Source organism: Lacerta agilis, chromosome 14 (assembly GCF_009819535.1).
Source record: "Lacerta agilis isolate rLacAgi1 chromosome 14, rLacAgi1.pri, whole genome shotgun sequence".
Classification (NCBI taxonomy): Eukaryota; Metazoa; Chordata; class Lepidosauria; order Squamata; family Lacertidae; genus Lacerta; species Lacerta agilis.
This window is the reverse complement of record NC_046325.1, coordinates 21,854,385-21,875,045: the sequence shown is the minus strand read 5'-3', so window position 1 is coordinate 21,875,045 and position 20,661 is coordinate 21,854,385. Positions and strand designations below refer to the sequence as shown.

At 41.7% G+C, this 20,661-nt stretch overlaps 1 protein-coding gene across 3 annotated transcripts; it reads right to left on the bottom strand.

Moving 5' to 3' along the window:
- Positions 1–471: 471 nt before the first annotated feature.
- Positions 472–17,725, bottom strand: LOC117058513 (uncharacterized serine/threonine-protein kinase SBK3-like). Of its 3 annotated transcripts, XM_033169705.1 has the most exons (5): positions 17,217–17,279; positions 10,236–10,278; positions 6,326–6,523; positions 4,046–4,248; positions 472–2,591 (listed from the first exon to the last, which is right to left on the bottom strand). In XM_033169705.1, exons 2-5 carry the CDS (start codon positions 10,249–10,251, stop codon positions 1,809–1,811), a joined length of 1,200 nt encoding a protein of 399 aa, XP_033025596.1. In that variant the 5' UTR covers positions 10,252–10,278; positions 17,217–17,279; the 3' UTR covers positions 472–1,808. The 3 variants fall into 3 exon arrangements, with proteins under 3 accessions (XP_033025596.1, XP_033025595.1, XP_033025597.1); XM_033169704.1 differs by lacking the exon at positions 10,236–10,278 and having other exon boundaries at positions 17,217–17,725; XM_033169706.1 differs by lacking the exons at positions 10,236–10,278; positions 17,217–17,279 and adding an exon at positions 7,312–7,432.
- Positions 17,726–20,661: the final 2,936 nt, after the last annotated feature.

The following is a 20,661-nucleotide window of genomic DNA, read 5'->3' as shown; positions in this document are numbered from 1 at the left end:
TATCTAGCACCAATCCCCTAATCAGGGGGGCAAAACAAGATCTGAAAAGAAGAATTGCTGAAACTTTAAGGCTTAAATTTATAGGGATTTTTTTCATCTCCCTGTAGCCTTCAGTTTAGTCTGCCATAAGTAAAAAAAGCCAAGCTGTTCACTGAAACTGCTTTAAAGATCCTCTTGGCAGCTGTTTTTGGACTATGTGAAGTTAAGGGCAGCATTTTTATCCACACAACTCCAGTGCTGGATCTCTAAATAGCAGTCATGGGAATCTTGTGGGAGTAGCAGCAAAACCTAACAAATACATATTCTTGCTGAGTTAGCATGAGAAGGGGTTATGTCCACAGAGCTGTATTGCTGATAGATACTCGAACCACCAAATTAAAATTGGTAGTGAGGGCTCTGTGTGATGTCATTTCCCCTCTTCTCCTGGAGAGGAAGGAGCATGCAGTACTTCCGGTTCCTCCCTCTCTCCCTTTCTCTCTCTCCCTTTGACAGCCATGGATGCAGACATGCCTCCACTTACTCCAGCTTTAGGTGCATACCTGAAGCTGGTTATACTGCAAATGTAAGTATTTTGCTTGCATAGTTTTTACTGCTACCGTTGCTTGAACCAATGCTAGATTATAAGTAAACAAGTTATAGTTTTTAACTTATTACTTTCCAAGTTGTTGCCCAATTCTTTACGGAGCAGGGTAAGAAAGGAGAGCCAGCTTACTTCATAGCTGGACTTGCTAAAATCAAGGTTTTGCAGCCTAATTCCTATTCTTTTAATTGTTCAGTTTAGGGTGGCGATTTTAAAACTCTGTTCACTCCACACACGTGGCCTAGAGGGATAAAGTGCCAATTAATATATGCTCTCCTACGCACTAAAACCTATCCTACACTTCTCTCTGATCTTAATGCTAGGCACTGCAGTACTAAGGCTGGATATGAGCCTTCTGCTTGCTTTTTAAAATTAAAACACAGCATTTCCCCAGGTATCACCCTAGGATTGGAGTGAGGGGTGGGCATGTTGCCTTTTACTCTTAAATATCAGGTGGAGGGATTATCTCCAGTCTCAGCACTGTGGGGTTGAGCATTAAGAGCAGGGAGAAATGATTCTTATGACTGCTCTCCAGATATCCCCTCTAAAGGGATGCCAGAGGGATTTTTTATCTCTACACAGGAGGATCTAAAGAGAAGAGGAATTTTATGTCTCAATCTGGAGATTTAGTGCCCCATCTGCTCCTTAAAGAGCAGGCGAGATTTCCTAATCAGGCTGTGGGACTTGAAGGCCTGGTGGCCTTGATCCGGCCTGTGAGTTAGCCATCCCTGTCTTAAAGGTACAGGAGCTGTGAGAAGCTGGAACAGAACTCTGCCTGTTCCTCGTGGGCAGGCTGGTCCAGCGATCATATTTTATTTCTTTAAAATTGTCATAATTGTCTAAAAAAATCATGGTGAGATGATACAGAAAATTCTGGACTGCAACACCTTAATAATGACATTGCCTAGATGCTCCACAAAAAGTGAGTGAACAAAGGAAGGCATCTCCAGCTAATAAAGCTAAAGAGGAAGCAACCGTTATCTTCTTTAGTGGATGTTCCTGCTATTGAAATAAAGGTTGTTCTGCTGATATCATTGCTACCCAACTATGCATTTTCTCTCTGGCAGGGAGTAGATCACTCATTACTGACTAGCTAGTTCTATGCTACCCTGACCAATAGCAGAGGTGGCATTATACTGAACAAACTACTGCTAAGTCTTATTTCCCTTACTTGGGTCTTTCAACTCAGTTCAGCATGTTCATGGAAGAGGATTACCGGTATCTAAAATCAGGGCTGGAGCCCAGGCTCAGTTAGCCATGAGGCTTCCTGTGGACTGGGATTGCTTCCAGGGCTATGACCATTCTGAATGGTGTGGGTTTTCTCACAGAGAATTAGCTCAGGCAGTATTTCCCCTGGACACTTCTCCTGAGATCTATTACCCAGGTTAGTATTGCCCCCAATAGGATCATTGAGGAAGGCACCCAAATCCATTGTATTCAGAGGTTCATCTTGAGGACTCTGTGTCCCTCCACAACTGTCCACCCTCCAAGGCAGAGCTAAGTACTTGTGCACTTCAACAGCAGGAATGCGGCGGTTAGGGTCAATGGCCATTAGGCGGCGGAACAGACCCAAGAGATGGGTGGTAAAGCCTCTCCACAGGGCCGGAGCCTCCCCTGGCACCGTGCGGTTCTGCCAGATGCCAAATTCCTCAAACTGAGGGTCAGGGCTCATGGCCACATCCCAAGGGAAGCAACCCGTACAAATACAGAACAGTAGCACTCCAAAGGCCCAGACATCCAGGCTGGGGTCCAGAGCCAAAGTTTCGGTGCCTTCCAAAAGGCACAATTCAGGTGGGGAGTAGGGCAGAGTGCCAGACATAGCAGCCACTTGTGTGCCTTCCACTCGTGTGAGGCCAAAGTCTCCCAGTTTCACCTGACGGCACTCTTTGTCAAAAAGCATCACATTGTCCAGCTTTATGTCCCGGTGCACCAAGCCTTTGCCATGCATGAAATCCAACGCCTCGGCCAGTTGGGCTGCACACCGCTTTACCTGCACCTCAGGAAGGCCCTCCTGTTGAGAAAAAGAAAAGGGAGCAGGGTGTAAATATGAGCACTACCTCTTGAAAAGGATTACCCTCCAGTCTCCGTCTTTCAAAGGAATGGGACCAGTTTGGAAGCACCGTCGTTGAGTCAAGTACAAATGTACCTTTCATTGAAAGAAGCTAACTGTAGATGTAATTGCCTGGCTAGTGGTACCTATGATGTCACCTAGACACCTCCCCCCCCCCCATCCTTAGAACAGTTTTGCTATATTACTATCAGCTGCTTAACACTGGAGCAGTTTTGGGCTTTAGAAATATTAAGAAGGCAAAGGATAAACATAAAAATGGGGAGAGGTACTGTGGCACTTTAAAGAACAAAAAGGTGGCCAGTTGAACCAGCGTTTAATTAATATGTTAGGTTGCAGTGTTTCCCAAACTTGGGTCTCCCTAGCTAACAGGACCAGTGGTCAGGGATGGCGAAAACAGTTGGAGATCCAAGTTTTGACAACACTGCTAGGGTGTGTTTCAGCCATTCATATTAGAGCCAGGAGGAAGCTGGAGCTACACTGCAGGCTCACTGTGAGTTTTAGATTACAACTGTTTGCATGTTTAATATTTCCCTATACACAACCTTGATGGCAGAAAGTGAGGAGGAATTAAAGACCCTTTTAATGAGGGTGAAAGAGGAGAGCGCAAAATATGGTCTGAAGCTCAACATAAAAAACTAAGATCATGGCCACTGGTCCCATCACCTCCTGGCAAATAGAAGGGGAAGAAATGGAGGCTGTGAGAGATTTTACTTTCTTGGGCTCCATGATCACTGCAGGTGGTGACAGCAGTCACGAAATTAAAAGACGCCTGCTTCTTGGGAGGAAAGCAATGAGAAATCTAGACAGCATCTTAAAAAGCAGAGACATCACCTTGCCGACAAAGGTCCGTATAGTTAAAGCTATGGTTTTCCCAGTAGTAATGTACGGAAGTGAGAGCTGGTCCATCAAGAAGGCTGATCGCTGAAGAATTGATGCTTTTGAATTATGGTGCTGGAGGAAACTCTTGAGAGTCCCATGGACTGCAAAAAGATCAAACTTATCCATCCTTAAAGAAATCAGCCCTGCGTGTTCACTGGAAGGGCAGATCCTGAAGTTGAGGCTCCAGTACTTTGGTCACCTCATGAGAAGAGAAGACTCCCTAGAAAAGACCCTGATGTTGGGAAAGATGGAGGGCACAAGGAGAAAGGGACGACAGAGGATGAGATGGTTGGACAGTGTTCTCGAAGCGACTGGCATGAGTTTGGCCAAACTGCGGGAGGCAGTGAAGGATAGGCGTGCCTGGTGTGCTCTGGTCCATGGGGTCACGAAGAGTCGGACACGACTGAACGACTGAACAACAACAACATACACAAAATAAATCCTACTACTTTCCCACCTGTGCTATGCGACTCTCCCATTTGTAGGCCCCACAAAGTTTCCATCCCACTTCGTACCCCTGAATTCAGGATGGCACAGAGGTCACCAGCTGGTGCCAGCTCCTGTGCAAAGCCGTAATGTGTAGATGTCTCAAAAGCAATGCCAGTGGTTCGGAGAAGAGTGCGGTGTGAGGAGAGGCAGAGAGCAATACAGTATTCCCGCAGGAACTCGTGCCTCCCTGTCCGCTCCTTGGACATCAGCTTCAGAGCCATCGATGTTCCTGCAAACAACAACAAAATGTCAAGTGGCTGGATATCGGAGGGTGCCTGGGTGCCACAGCACCAAAAGTAGTGCCCATGTCATTCCTAAATCTTCTGTTTAGTATTTGACACCTGCATGCGCCAGGCATTGTACCTCGAACACACAGTTCACACAGTGGCTAGCCTGTAAGCCCTTAGAAGCTGATCATCATTGGATTGGGAGAAGGAACACTGAGGTCAAAAGCTCTGGAGGGCAATTCAAACTCTGGCAACACACTTGTTTTCAGAAATTAACTGCTGCATACCATTGTCTCCCCAGCAGGGGGCACTGCAAAGCTAGTTTCAAATGGTGAGGAAGATCTTTCATCTTGGTAACAGAAAAAATAATCTGTCCCTAACCTGGGTTTGGGACTCGGGTTGAATCTGTTGTTCAGTGACATACTCTTATACATTTATGTGCAAATGGTTACCTCCTTCCTTCTTATTCTTACAGCTGTGAGGCTGGCTAGCTTGCTATTCGGACTGCTGCAGGCACTTGGCATCGCCAACACAGCACCTGCTGGCTGGCAGCTGCCCACACTGCTGGGATGACACAGCTAATTAATTACAGGATTTAGTGAACTAGAAGAGGGCAGGGGGGCAGGGCTGAGCCAGCTCCAGGCAGGTCTTAAGTCAAGCGTTAGCCCCAGGACATGTTTGCAGTACTAGAGGGTAGGTTTTCTTCAAGACTAGGGTCAATCTCAAAACAAGACCATGCTCTAATCTGATTAACATCCCATTTCCCACTGCAACTTTTACTTACCGTGTTCCTGCTTCTTGCCTCCATAGCAGCCTATGGAATTCTGTCCCACTCCTTCCCAACAAACCTTTAGCTTTCTAAAAGGACAAATTTTCTTGTGATATTACACCCCTCCCCTAATTCTCACTGGGAGTGTGGGGCAAAGAGAAGGACAGTTCTTTTGCATTGCTTGTGGCCCTTAGTAACCTAGTACTTCTTTACCCATTGTTCAGCCAATATGGTTTGCATAAACTAACCCATGAATTCCTTGTCTGGCACAGTTCTGCAGCTTGCATTTTCCCTTTGTTTGTATCCCAAATATTATCCAAATATTATTAGCTTCTAATATTCACTAATAGACTTTGGTACCCCAGCTGTAACAGCACATTGCCTCCTGTGGGCTGGTGTGGCCCTTACGAACATCAGAAGAACCTGCTGTATTTGTCCAAAAGTCCATTTAGTTCAGCCAGGTGCTCATGGGAAGTCCATTCAATAACATTATTCCCACTTGTGATTCCCAGCAACTGATATTTAGAGGCATACTGACTCAGACAGTGGAGGCAGAAAATGGCTAGTAAGCTAGATAAACTTATTTTCCAAGAATTTTTCTAATCCTCTTTTAAAGCCATCGAAATTGTGGCCATTTTGACATTCTGTGGGAGTGAATTCTACAAGTTAACTATGTGCTGTATGGAGAACTCTCTTTTGTCTGTCTTGAATCTTCCAACACTCAGCTTCATTGGATGTCCCCAAGTTACAGGGACCAAAATGTCCTTCCTCCACCCAGTGCATAAACTGTATACAGCTGTACTTTGGATCCTGAATGCCTTGGTACTCAGATGTTTTGGCTCCCAAACGCCGCAAACCCAGAAGCGAGTGTTTGGTTTGCGAATGTTCTTTGGAACCCGAATGTCCGACGGGGCTTCCGCGGCTTCCGATTGGCTGCAGGAGCTTCCTGCAGCCAGTCAGAAGCTGCACTTTGGTTTGTGAACGTTTTGGAAGTCAAACGGACTTCCAGAATGGATTCCGTTCGACTTCCAAGGTACAACTGTACACCTCTTATCATTTCCCCTCTTGTTCACTAAACGAAAAGGCCTCAAATGTTATAGTCATTTCTCATAGGAGAGTTGTTCCATCCTCTTGATCATTTTGGTCACCCTTTTTTGAACCTTTTCCAGGTGAGATGAACAGAATTGTACACCGTATTTCAAGTGGTCACGCTACAGATCTGTTTAACAGCATTACGGTATTGGCTGTTTGATGATCAGTCATTTTCCTAATGATCCCTAGCATGGAATTTGTCCTTTTCACACACTCACCTCTCTCGCGATGCTGGATGTGCAGAACATGTCCATAGGAGCCACTGCCTAGCTCCTTGGCTATGTCATATTTCTCCTCTACTTCTAGCTGGGGTAAGCTGTCCGAGGTGATGCACATGAGCTGTTCTATGAGCTCCTCATTGTCTTCAATATCTTCCAGAGCCTCAGTTGAGGTGGTGTTCTGCTCATGAACAGAGCCTGTGAAGAGAAAGGAGGAATGATAACTTTTTAAAACACTCTCTGTAATCCACATGTAGTCTTCTAAATTCCGTTGGAAGATGGAGAAAGTTTGTTTTCTCCTGCTCTGGAGGGTTGTAACCTGCACCAATGGCTGCAAGTTACAAGAAAGGAGAGTCAGACTAATCATTAGGAAGAACTTTCTAATGGTAAGAGCTGTTTGACAATGGAACAAACTCCCTTGGAGGGTGGCGGACTCTACTGGAGGTTTTTAAGCAGAGGTTGGATGGCCACCTGTTATGGATGCTTTAGTTGAGATTCCTGCATCACGGGGTTGGACTAAATTACCCCCCAGGGTCCCTTCCAACTATACAATTCTATGACCCCACCCCATGATTTTATGAAGACTGACCTTCAGCATCAACAGCAGCATATTGGGGAGAGGCCACCTTTCCTCTCAGTTTGGCTTGGCTCATTTATTTTTGCAAGAGCACAGAAAGTGGGGAAATCCTGCACTTAATTAACTTAGGTGAGAGACAGCAGATGTCACAGTTGCCTGAGGTAAGAAACTGTTGAGGACTTTGACTTGGCTTTCTTGGGGAGAAATGGCATCTGATCTTGCTGTGAGATAAAACAGGAGGTGGAGCAGCAGCAACAAGCTATGCTACTTACCCATCATCAAATAAGAGGAAATGAACCACCAAAAAAGAGGTGAGGAGAGGACACATTTTCATAAGATGTGCATAAGTATGGATGCAAATTTAGTGACAATCACTATTTATTTAAATAGACCGTAAAATACATCTCACCACAGCGAGGAAGAATGTGAACTGTATGTCTGGCTCCCCATCTGCTGTCCAGTTAGTGTTGATGGATGTGTGGTTTAGTGGTTAAGAGCAGTAGACTCATAATCTGGGGAACCGGGTTCGTGTCTCCGCTCCTCCACATGCAGCTGCTGGGTGACCTTGGGCTAGTCACACTTCTCTGAAGTCTCTCAGCCCCACTCACCTCACAGAGTGTTTGTTGTGGGGGAGGAAGGGAAAGGAGAATATTAGCCGCTTTGAGACTCCTTTGGGTAGTGAAAAGCGGGATATCAAATCCAAACTCTTCTTCTTCTTCAATACTCATGCTCTCTTATTTAACTTTTAAACCCAACTTGGAATAAACAGCCCTTCAAATACTCCCCTGTGCAGTGCAGGACACAGGGCTCTCCTAAAGCTAAGGCAGAGGTTCTTCCTCCTGCCTTCTGTTAAAAAACTGAACACTTTGAAGTTTATCCTGCACAGCCCAACGAGGGAAGGTTTTGGTGCAGTTGCCGCTGATTTTAATGAGGCATGATGGTGGTTTGCTTCCTGAATCTCTTATTATCGAAGGATAGCACTCAGGGAAGTATGCACTTAGGATGAGAGGCGGCGGGCAGGGGGTTTGTTAGATAACCAACGGGAGCAGGGAGCCAATATAGCAGCAGGCTGGGAACTGGAGCCGCGCCAGGCTAGAGGCATCCTTCCACCATCCCACGCACCACGGGAGGACATTCCCTACATGCCGCTTGCCTGTGTGTTAGCGGATGACTCTGCAGTTTGAGATCCCAGAAAGACTTTCTCAGGGAGTCAGAGCAGTGCCCAGGGAAAACTGGCTGGGGTGGGGGTGCTGTCTTGAACGCAAAGCTCTGTTGCTCCCGGACCACAATAAGAAGGGTACTGTAATAGCAGTGCTAGGTAATCTGACCCTCGTGTTATGGTCTTAAGCCCCCACCTTCCTCTGTGCTTTTTAGACAGCCGTAGGTATTCATTCGATTACGAATATGAAGCACACATACATTTAACATTTTTCCTTCACAGCCATTCTATGCTTTACATCTGCTTTTGCATTCCAGAAACGGTATACAGTGAAAAAATAAACAAAAGGAGTTTGCCAACACTGACTTGAAGAAGAAGGAGGGGGGGGGGAGGCGGAATATTCTGAGCACATGCAATTTCACATTTGAAATTTACTTGAATAGCGCCATCACAACTACAGGGATAAAATGGAAGTTGCTTCTGCTGCCCCCCTGATGAGAAAAACATGGGGTCATAGGAACATTTTGTTGTAGAAAAGGGTAATAGAGCAAAATGAGGACCTGGAGCAGCACTTACAACCATGTTTGAACGAACAGATTTACAAACTGCTTATTTTTAAGCTGAAAACAAATTTTGTTTTAAAAGGTTTACCAATGAGAATAGTAAAAAGATTTAGTGGCCAGCATTAAGAGGTTTTCAACAGCTGGCTTTAAAACTGAAATTTGAGCATTTCAAAATTTCTAATCGGAATTCTGAAAGTATAACGACATGCTAAACTTGCACACAAATTCAAATCAGCTTTAGAGTTTTGTTTTTTGAATGAAACGTGTTTTTTCCTCCACTATCCCACGCTGTGGGAAGTTTCAGGGCTATATCTTACCTGGGTTTGGTTTTCTCTCACCGGAGACTATTATTTTTTAATACTTGGGTTCCCAGCAGCCTAAGATCCTTCTTATCCTCCCCCACAACTGTCATAGTTCAAAACCTTTAAAATATTTTTCATCAGCTTTTTTGCCAATCTAAATATTCAACACATTTTATGAATAGTGGCTTCTATTCAGTTTTTTTTTTAAAGTACAATTTTTGCATATTTAGCCGTTTATCTTTTGATTTTCAAAACTTTTTCTTCAAAACAGTAAATTCAGTTCTTTCTTTTATTTATTTAGCAAAACTTATATGTTGCTTAATCAAGTTATCTAACAGTTTCCATGAAATTATATAAAATATGAATTAAAATAGCAATAAAAACAGACTTTAAAAACAGTAGGCATAATAAAATTACTAAAATATCAATAAAACCAGTTTTTAAAAAAATGTAAAAAATAAAAGTAAATCTGGGTAGACTTGCCTAAAAACAGTTTTTAGCAGACATTGAAAACAGTACAAAGATGGCACCTGACCAATATTAATTTTCTGGGAGTTCTGTAGAATGGGTGCTGCTGCAATAAAATACTGATTTCTCATAGGTGAATAATGTATATTATGTGGTGTTTGTAAAGTGCCGGTTCCACAGTTAACACCATTAGAGTAAGCTCTTATAACCCCAAATCAAATATCTGTGCCTCTGAATCATCATTACCAAATATGTAATACAGGTGTTTCCCCCCTAAGTTTAGAAGCTTTTACCTGCTTATATTTAAGACTTTTAAATAAGTTGCCTTATCCTTGCCCCGCTAAAGCCCCTGTCATGCTCACAGTTATTGCAGCTGTGTTTTTGCGGTCTCTGTGGACTCCGCCAGTCATTTAATTTATTTAAAACGTTTTTCCATCATTATTTTCCTTTTAAAAAGCTCAAGCAGCAAACGGAAGGTTAAAAATATAAAAAAACACAATCACAAGATTACTAAATAAAGCAGATACACACACACACACGGACGTGTGTTAAGTATGATAAGGGGCTAGTTTCTGATCCACCCTAAACCAGCAGGAATCAAGAGTGAGCTGAGCGATGCAGGTCAGGAATTTGAAAGGGTATGGGTTTGCGAGGTGGTGGTCAAGTCCTCGTTCTTTTAATAAAAGCTGTCTATCATAGATTTAAACTTAAACGAAAAATAATTGGGGCAACCAGGGGTTCCGGGTAGAAGCCCAGCCCCCTCGTTTCAGGGATGCTTCTCATGAGACCAAAGGCACACAAACAGCAGGCCCATTTTGGGGCCAGTGCACTAGATACTCACAGTTGCTGGTCATCATGAGATAGCAACTAGGAACAACGAGCACCTTTTAGAAAATAGAGGGGAGATTCATCAATCAGCGGGGTGAAGTGTTTTCTCCCCAGCTTTCTGGTGAATACGTTGTTTAGGAGGGTAAACATGGGAGAGACAGCGGTGAGTCAGTTTGCATATTAGGCACCGTAAAACACATTGGCATGGGCACGCATCGCACAGGGATTTGCTGCTAACTCATCAACAGCCAAGAAACCATATATGGCATAGAAAACCCTCCCTTAAGTAATCACCTTATCCTTCACAGCCAAACTCTTCTTCATCTTCCAGTGTATAATTCCCTGTTGTTTTTGAAGCTATAGAGATGTCGTTCATTGAGCAGTCTGGTGTGACTCATAGTAGAAAGATGGTGAACACGGGAGTTTAAACTGGATTATGATGCATCCCATTGTTTTTCGCTTCGTTCACATGATGACGTTCTCATCCAAGTGGCAGCCTGTGCTCCCCCACCCCCAATTTAATTTGGATTTTCCTGATCCACAGAAAATGTAGTAAGGAAAAACTTATGTTACCCAACTGGGGATGTACTGAAACTTTCTGTTGGCAGGATTGTTTGGGGGTTTTTTTTTGTTTTTTACGTTTTTGGCAATGCTTTGCTGGGTACCATCGATCGATCACTGCACCACCTACCTGGGAGGTGCCTGAAAGCACTGAACAATTTGAACCCTAAGAATACAGCAGCAGCAACCTCTAATATTCAAATGTCAAAATACTCATTAGGTGGGTGGCATAGATTTTAAACTATCACTAATGGGATGCGGTCGCAAACAAGCTTTGCAATTTTGGGGATACTGATATGTTATTGAATTCTAAAAACAGAAGGGACTCAAATTTCCTGGAAGTCATAATATATATGGGAATAAACCTGGGCTGTTAAAAAGTCATTAAAAGGCACTCTGGACATGTTCAGACACACTTTTATTACTTCATGTGTTCCTTGACAGAGTACTGGTACACTAATATAGCTAGCAAGACAAGCAGGTTGCTTTTTTTTCTCCTTCTGAGATCTGCTTCTCTTTGCCTTTGCCCTTCAAATGACACATGTCTAACCTCTAAATCAAATGGTGATGGTCTTTTCCTGTTCTCTCCCCTCCCCTGCCGTGCTTCGGACAGTCTGTGTTCTTTGTTCCCCACCACTAGCCTCTCTTGCATATTTATCTTGTCAAGAACATTTTTTTAAAGCACCTGAAAAAATATTCCAGAAAGGGAATTCAGTCAACCAGGGCTATGCAGATTTGGCCTTCGCTGCATACCTGAAGTACAGGTTTCCTTTGAACATAATATAGGGAGAGATTAAATTGGATATTTGTCCATAATGCCTTGAGTGCACTTTTACACTGCTCAGATTATGTGTGTCTGTACACAGCCATGGAATCCTAGGTCAAACATTTTCCAAGCTTGGACCTCAACTCTGGTAGACCACATTGCAATCAATACCATTAAAATTGTAAACAGGATAGCAACATTGTAAGTAGTGGCTAGAAAGCTAGGTGGCCTGTGGACATTAAATCTCCAGTCCGCATTAAAACTGACTGGGTGATCTTGGGTTGTCTTTCACTCTAAATTGTGCAAGTACAGTACTCTGCCCTGAGCTACTCGGATAAGGGTAGGTTAAAAAGGAAATAAACAAGCTGTAAGCCAGGAATTTGCTGAGAGACTTTCTCTCACCTCTGAGCAGCCTATTCACACCTATAAATCAAGAAGGGAGTTCTGCTCAGCTTGAATACCCAGCACCTCTGGTTTTAGAAGTTAAACCTTGCTTAGCTTACTCTCTTTAAGAAACTGATAGTGATAGACAGTGCAGATCTCCGATAAGGCACTAGCTTCAGTTTCACTCAGCAAACATGGTGCAGGAGGAGGGAAGGGAATGCCCTGCAGACCTGGGCAGGTGTTTGCTCTTTCCTTGTGAGAAATTGCTGATAGGGTATTGGGTGCCAGGTTGCCCTTGCACAGCGATATTAGAGCTCCTGCTGAGACAGAATCTCACACTCAGTGAAACCCACAGGGAAAATATATGGCTACTTGGGGGGGAAAGTGCAAGCAACCTGCCTGATAGGTCTGTAAATGATTCTGAAAAATAGGGACACACACACTCTATTGCAATGGATTGCTCTTTTTAACCCACATTGCTTTTTAACCAAATATTGGATCTGATCCGGGCTTACTATCATCCAGGACTCACCAGAACCTAGCCTGGTGTTTCAGTACCAAGGCTCACTGGAACACGAAACTAATAATAATGACTAGGATACCACTGAGCTTGCACAGCTTGCTTTCCCCTTCACCATTGAGCAAGTAGAACCACCCTTCCCACCGTTGAAGTTAGGAGCCCTGACTTCTTCACACTGCTCAATAAACAGACTGCCCCAACCCTATAGGTAACACAGATGGCTCCCTGGGGCAGCAGTTTTCCAGGAGCAGTAGACTAACCAGGAAAATTATTAAGGGGGAAAGAGTCATAATTGCATCACATGTAATTTTTCCAGTTTGAAGTTCCCTTTCCCCCTTCACAATTTAAGTCTGTTGGGACTTTCCACAGAAAAACTGTAATGACTGGTTAAACTCTTGTAGAGGGACAAAATTTCCTCCATGGTTTCCTCAATTGCACCTCTTCTCTTTGATCCATTTGTGTAAACAGAGCAGAACCCTTGGAGAGGAAATATTCCTTCTTCTCTAGCATGCAAGATACTTGTGGCTGGGGTGAAGGTGTTCAGAACAAAATGGAAAGATGCTAGAAGTTTATGTTCATATTTTCCATTTGAAACAATCGTTTTTAGAACAAAGGAGCAGGAAAATTTAAGGACTGTGCTAATTGGATTATAAATAGCATGGCTTTTTTCCGCTGTACACACAGACAGAAAAGACAGACAGACACACTTCCTTCAAGTCAAAACAGTGAAAAAATGAGCAAGATAATTTTTATATTATAATATTTAACATTTCATTGAGAAGATTTTTTCATAACTTGCTTCTTTTAAGATTGGGATTACTGAGCTCTTTTTACCTTTTGCGTAGCCAGAACTAAAGATCATCTTTTGTGATTCTGTATTTAATTTTTGATTCTGTATTATAACTTCAGTTAACATACCACCTCCTTCCTTTGTCCAAATAACCACAGGAGAGCAAGTTTGTGGTTCTTTGAACATGAAACTTCTCTCTTGCTCTGAATCTTTTTGTTCTTTAGGCAGAATAAGATATCACTGTAATGAGAAAGCTTGCTTCAGTGTTTTTTAATAGCTTAGCCATTCCAAGATAAACATATCACCTCTCTTGCTTTATAGTTTCCTCTTCTACCATTGTTCCCTTTCGGCTTTCAGCTGTCTCAGGTCAAAGGACTGGATAAATTACGCTTTAACCACTATGGCTAGTAGGTGTTGATAGATTTATCCTCTGTGAATATGTTCTAATCCATCTCCCATATCCCAATTATCTTTTTAGCTTTGACAACGACCCACAGCAACAGGATTCTCCTCCCCTGCAATCTTCTCTTGTTGATGGAGTCTTCCATGCAATTTGACTTTTGCTTTTGGGTTGTTGTTGTTCTTTTTTTTGGGGGGGGGGTTTAAACATTCCATTGAGAGCAGAAACTTAAAGCCTAACTCCATGGATATACTTTTGCTTGGGCTTCTAAATATCCACAGCCACAAAGGGTTGATTGCAATTAAGAAGGAAAAAGCCTGGTGAATTGCTTCCATCTAGCTCCCAGTGGTGGCCCTCCACCTGTCACCACAGCTGCTTCTGAAGGACCATCTTGCCCTGCAGGGAGCAGAGAAGAAGCAGTTGCAACTTCTTCTAAACAGACAGTAATATTTACTGTAAGTAGTTTTTTTTTAAAAAGATGTTTATTTTAGTAACAATCTAAAGTAAACCTCTTTGTGAGTTACAGGTAGGTAGCCGTGTTGGTCTGCCATAGTCAAAACAAAACAAAAAATAATAATCCTTCCAGTAGCACCTTAGAGACCAACTAAGTTTGTTCTTGGTATGAGTTTTCGTGTGCATGCACACTTCTTCAGATACACTGAAACAGAAGTCACCAGAAAAGTGGAATATAAATATCTTAAATAAATACGGTTTTTGTTTGTTTGCTAGGAAATTAGATGACATAAGTTATTTAATAAGCATTCATTCTGATTTGTTTTTGGGGAGATTTCATGACACATCAAAGCAAGTGTTGCCTCACACTTTCCAGTGTATTTCCTCATCACTTTCCTTATAGCAAAAAGTTTGGTCTTTGGGGGAAGCAGGTTTGTTGTGCAAGACCTCCCAGTCAGCTATAATAAGGCAACCTGAATTTGCTGGTATGTGAATGAATTCCACTGGAAAATAGAGAGTCTGGATTAGTAGTAGTTAGTGTGTTGAACCATGACACAGGAAAATTAATACTGAGCTGTGAAGCTTGCTGAGTGACTTCCATTGAGTCATTCTCCCCTTGCCTAACCTGCCTCAAAAGGTTGTAGTGAGGATAAAGAAGGGAGTCATGTTTAATACTCTTGAGGTCCTAGGAGGAGTGCAGGATAAAAATGCAGTACATAGGAATGCAAACAAACACACACATGGTCAACTGATGATTGAACATAATCTCAAGCTATCTATTACCTATGGGAATTCTCTGAGCCAAGTTTCATCTAGTTTAAGCCATGGACTGTGTTTTAAATGCTGGCGCTCAGCCCTTGAAGATGTGAAGTAATCAATTAGAAGAGAAAACCTCTGAATATTGGCAGATTTCAAACAAGCCTCAATCAGTCCTGATGCATCTGGTTTTAGGGACAAGGGCTTTCAAGTTAAGAAGGTGGAATAGCCAAAAAGTCTTCAGCCACAGCACCTCTCTTTTTAGAAATTAATGGCTAGTTGTCGTCTTCATATATCATGATTTAGAGATCAAACAAGATGCATCTATATAAGGATGTAAAACCTATGTAAGTCAGAGTGATATATTTTATTTTATTTTAATGTAAGCCATTGAATCACTTTCATTACAAATAATGAAATAATGTTACAGGGCTGCATATATTTACAGTATTAACCTATATATCTAGTTATCTATTTATTCAATAATATAAATAATGATAATTGGCAGGGGAAGACTGCTGAAATGGTACCCACTAGAAAGAGCAAGCTTTAAATTTGCTCTAAAACACTTTTTAAAGTGTTGTACACATATTTTAATAATTGGGGAAGATTAAAATTGTAGTGCAAATAAAGAGTTACTTTAAAAAAACCCACAACCATTGAACCATTGGGAAAGATAATATTGAAAGAGCATGCCGTGCTTGTTAAACTTGTTGCTGACAAGAGCTCCAGAGAAATCGTATGGTTTTATTGGAAGTTATTTCTAATAGTTTACTTGCACTAGAAATGTAATATGAAAACAAGCTGTATGTTGAGCTGTGGAAAGGAAGATTTCCTCTATATGCCCCAAGGCCAAACTCTTGCTGCTGCTACTATTACTGCTAATGATTATTATGCACCATCAGTTTACGAGAAAAAAACAATTATCAGGTCTCTGCCTCAGGGAGCTTACAATATATCTTTTTATTGTAGGAGAGAATAACAGTATAGAAATAAAGGCTGAGAGAGAAAGGTAGCAGGTGTGAAATATATTTGCACTGCCATATACATTACCAATTCATGATATTTAAAAGATTATTTATGATATTCCTGCATTACAGTGACCGTTACAAAGAGGGGGAAGTGTTTAAATGACCATTGAATTGAACTGATTTATTACAGTCACAGACCAGAAATATAAAAGACCATTAAAGATAGCAACCAATTCATTCAGTGGAACTTTGAAATTATTCTGTTAAAATTACAGTTCAGCTGCTGTTTGGGGCTGGAGTTCTAAAAGCCCTGTTTTGATCATAATTGTGAGATTAAAAGCACCGATGTTCTTACTCAGTTGAAATTTTGAATTTAGAACTTGCATTGAATTTACTTACCGGTATTTAAAATGACTCTGAGTAACAGTGTTAATAACCAAGCAGCATCTGTTACCTAATTTTCATACATTCAAGTGTTCCCACTGATATACTGTTACATATTCAGAGCTTCTATTATGGAACTCAGTTAGAGTTTCTTTGAGTAAACATGCATTTGATTTGGCCATGGAGCTGTATCTGTATACACACTGGAGAAGTCAGTAGTTTGAACAAATGTAGATTGCAAGGACAGTTGATGAAACATCACTTCTGGGAAGCTCCAAAGGTTTTCCACAGTATGATCACGATTATCTCTGTCATGCACGGAATGTGTGAACATATATGAACGCACTGAACATAATGCATGATCAAAGTGTTCTGCAACACTATTACAAAATTATGAGCCATTTGCAAACCATTTACACTGGTGAGAAAGCAGTAAGGGAAAAGGCACAACAAAAGCACCATGCAGATATTTTCTACAGGAACAGTCTTTCTTGCAGGAAATGCAAGGGCACATTTGTGTCCCCATTTACCCTACAACATTCAAACATGAATATCACTGAATTAATCCTGAATTTTGTCTAGAATTCCTGCAAAAGGGGAATCTAGAAACCTTAAATTCTTTTCCTGAAATGAATTGTGTTTTTATATATAAATTTAAATGTGCTTCCAGAGGATGTTATTGTGGGATTGGTGCTGTTCATGCATCTAAGTCTTTTCCAGCGTTCAGGTGGTTACATCGGCATAAAAATACTAGCTCATAATTCCCTCACCCTTAATTTAATCCAGTCTTACCCTTTCTGCAGAAAAATCTGATAAACTAAAATAGGCCCAACTGTTGCTAGTGATATCTGAAGGACTTGTGTGAGATATTAAGCCTCCGTCTGCAAGCACTCTGAGAATATGCAATCTGTTGAGTTGCACAAAACAATTTACTGCTAGATCTAAAGCCCTGTGCAACTGAAACATTTGCAAGTTCATGCCAGTTTTACCCTTGTATGCTAGAATTTACCTTGATCTGGAAGGCACTTCTGAGCTGGTGCTGTAGAAGTCTTTTGTGGAAACACAACAACAGACCATTCTCTTGTTGTTGCTTGTTTCTCGTATCCTATGGCATCAATCTGCCCAGGTGCCATCGTTCCTGGTGCTGGCTGAGCTGTTTCCTCTCTGGCCCAAGCCGTGTACACTGGGTGGGCAGAGCGTTGCAAAACAGTCAGATTCTTGCTCTGCTCAGCCTGTCAGTTGTGCCTGTGAGAGCTGGCTCATTCTAATCTCTCCCACTGTGAGAAGAAGGCAACATGTGTCACAGACTCAGACACAAGCCGGGCAGGCTTCCAAAGTTAGGCAGAGGAAGCAAAGGGAGAGCAGCGAGGTGATGGCAACAATTCACGGTGCCAGAACTAACTCCAAGCTCTTCACCTGTGTGGGCAATGAGAGGCTGGGTATTGCTCAGGCCCAGGACCCTCAACCCAAAGAGGTGAGCAGCCCAGGTAGAGAGATGAAATTCTGGCAATGGGAACGAAAGTAGACAGGTATGGGGATAAAAAGAAAACGATTTTAGTGATGAGAGATTACAAATTAACTTCACACCCAGAGGATATAAGTCTGGGTTTGAATGAATTCACGCACATTCACATAGTGATTCCAAAACCATATGGTGGCTTCTACTGTATTTGTAAAAGAGCCACCATAGATCAGATTGAATGGCCAGATCTCATACATCTTCTCCTAAGCAGTATTTTAACTGGAAGTAATTCAAACATTCACATTAAATGATGTCATTAAATGATAAGTAAACATCAAACAATGAATTCTTGTGCGAATCACTCACTAGCTGTGACATTTTCTAGGCTCACCACCGTAAGGAGTTGTACATTATCAGTTTCCATTTTTTAGGCCCACGGACAAGGTGCTTATAGCTGTACTGGTGGCCTCTTAAACTTACTTATTTATTCTTTTCAAATAAAAATAAAAAACAAAAATAAATAAAAATAAATCTCGGTAGTGGCGCCCGCCCTGTGGAATGGCCTCCCATCAGATGTCAAAGAAATAAACAACTATCTGACTTTTTGAAGACATCTGAAGGCAACCCTGTTTAGGGAAGTTTTTAATGTTTGATGTTTTATTGTGTTTTTAATATTTTGTTGGGAGCTGCCCAGAGTGGCTGGGGAGACCCAGCCAGATGGGTGGGGTATAAATACTTTACTTATTTATTTACTAACTTATTTATTTATTTATTTATTATGATGCAAATAATAACAATTCATGAACTATTAAAAGGTGTACATTTGCAACACATGTGATCTTAGTGTAGAGCTCTAAGAAGGATGGAGCCTTTTGCATGAAGTCAGGACATGCATCCATTTAAAATACTTGTGTACATTTAACCCTTATACCAGATAAAGAATAATCACACCAGGAAGCAGAAGACAAGATTGACTTATTCCATGAAAAGGAAATACACCGTATTATTATTATTAATTAATTAATTAATTAATTAATTAAAATATCAGAGCTGTTTTCAACAATGATATTTTAAAATCATGTGGTAAAAACCATATAAAAATGTGAAAATCAGAAATCAGCAAACTATTATGGAAATATATGTTCTTAATTGCCTGCAGAACTTGACAGAAATGTTTCTGGCAGGCGTTTAAAAGTTGAAACAGAAGGCAACTGCTGAATCTCTATTGACAATACTATTCCATTCCGCAGTACTGGGCTGATGGCACAAGAGACTCGGTTTCTTGTCGTCAAGCGAGTCTCAACAATGCAAGTAACCAACAACAATGTTCCTGCAGATTATCTCTGTGATTGTGCTGGGATGCAAGGGTTCAGGCAGCTGAGGTACCCTAGACCTAGTGTAAGTCGTTCAGGGCTTTATAAATTAATGCAAGGACCTTGGATTCACAGTAGATGGGGAGAAAGTACATATGTTTTAACAATAGTGTCAATGAGCCACTTGCTCATCATGGCTAATATGAGTTAACTGGGGATGCTGATTGGGAAGGGGGCAGTTCTAGGTGTAGTGAGTGCTGCGTCTTGGGGGGGGGAGGGGTGACTGTTACTTTGAAATAAGTAGTGGTGCAGCTACTTCTTAAGAATTTCTTCCTGAATCCTAAGTCACTTAAAAATGACTATCTGGTCACAAATACTGCCCCTTTGGGGGCAAGGTGCTGTGTAGGTGGTATTTAACTTCTGGCAGCCCCAGGCATTTTTGGAGGAAATTGATTATTTGGAATCATATCATCAATCTGGGCTTAAGCCGAGTTTTGGGATAGTATTTGCTTTTGTCAGGATAGAGGACCTTCACTCTTGCTGGATTTGTCAGTTCTTGATACCATTGACCATGGTATCCTTTCTAGACCAACTCTGTGATGTGGAGAATCATGGACACTGTTTCACAAAAGTTCCATGGCTTCCTGAAGAGTTAGTTTCAGAAAGTGGTATTGGGTGACTATACCATGGCCTTCTGACAATTGCACCATGCAGCAACTATGTCTTGAGCTCTGGGCTTTACTTAAATATGCAAAAAGGTAAATATTTGTATAGAGAAAAGTTATCAAACTAGAGGATGGCGACAAACTCATCTCTTTAAATGTGAACCTGCCCCAATCAAATATAAAGGAGTTGAGGACTGATTGGAAGAGCAAAGGAGATTTCAGAGAAGAGGTGAATCCCTCTTTACTAGACTCCAGAATTGGAAATAAGCCCAGATTGGACATAGTACCTGAGGAATGGGCTGCAATTAGGAAAGCAGTTGATGGGGGGGGGGGTAGAGATCATCACACGAATCAATAACTAATGTGATTGGGGCAGATCTGCATTTAAAGAGGCTGAACTGCCATTATATATTTAGTTATTTTGGAAAATGTTGGTCTGACTCCGAAAGTGCCTTACTGAAAATCACATCTGCTTCACCCTGTGGTTAGCTAGCCCACCTTAGTTCAATACTCCTTAAACCACATAACACTTGGGAATCCAGTTTAGATTTATAGTTAAAGTTTACGTATTATGGCTGCTTGCAGTTCATCAGAAAACTTCTATCCTAGGAAATAAAGTTGGATTATCTAACAGAAAACCATTCTTATTCATAAAAGATTATTTTGTCCATATATATGAGCTACTTCTGAGAAACTCAAAACTGTGTTACAGTGAGAGGACTTTGTTTTCTAGAATGTTATAGTAATAAGAGACAGCACCGTATAGTGGCAACAGACTGGGAGCAAGCAAATATGCAGTTCAGATCTAATTTCAACCACAGATATGCTCTTTATCTGTGTGGTGGGGCTACTCTGAAAGCACATTGTCCTTTTCTATTCAAGCAAACAATTTTTTTCCTCCAGGCCTGAGCTTAGAGGGAGCAGACAGTTCTGTGAGACTGCAGCAGACGTTGGCAATGCACAACACTGATTGGCTGGTTCCTATGAAACTCCTAATTCATTACATACAGCTGT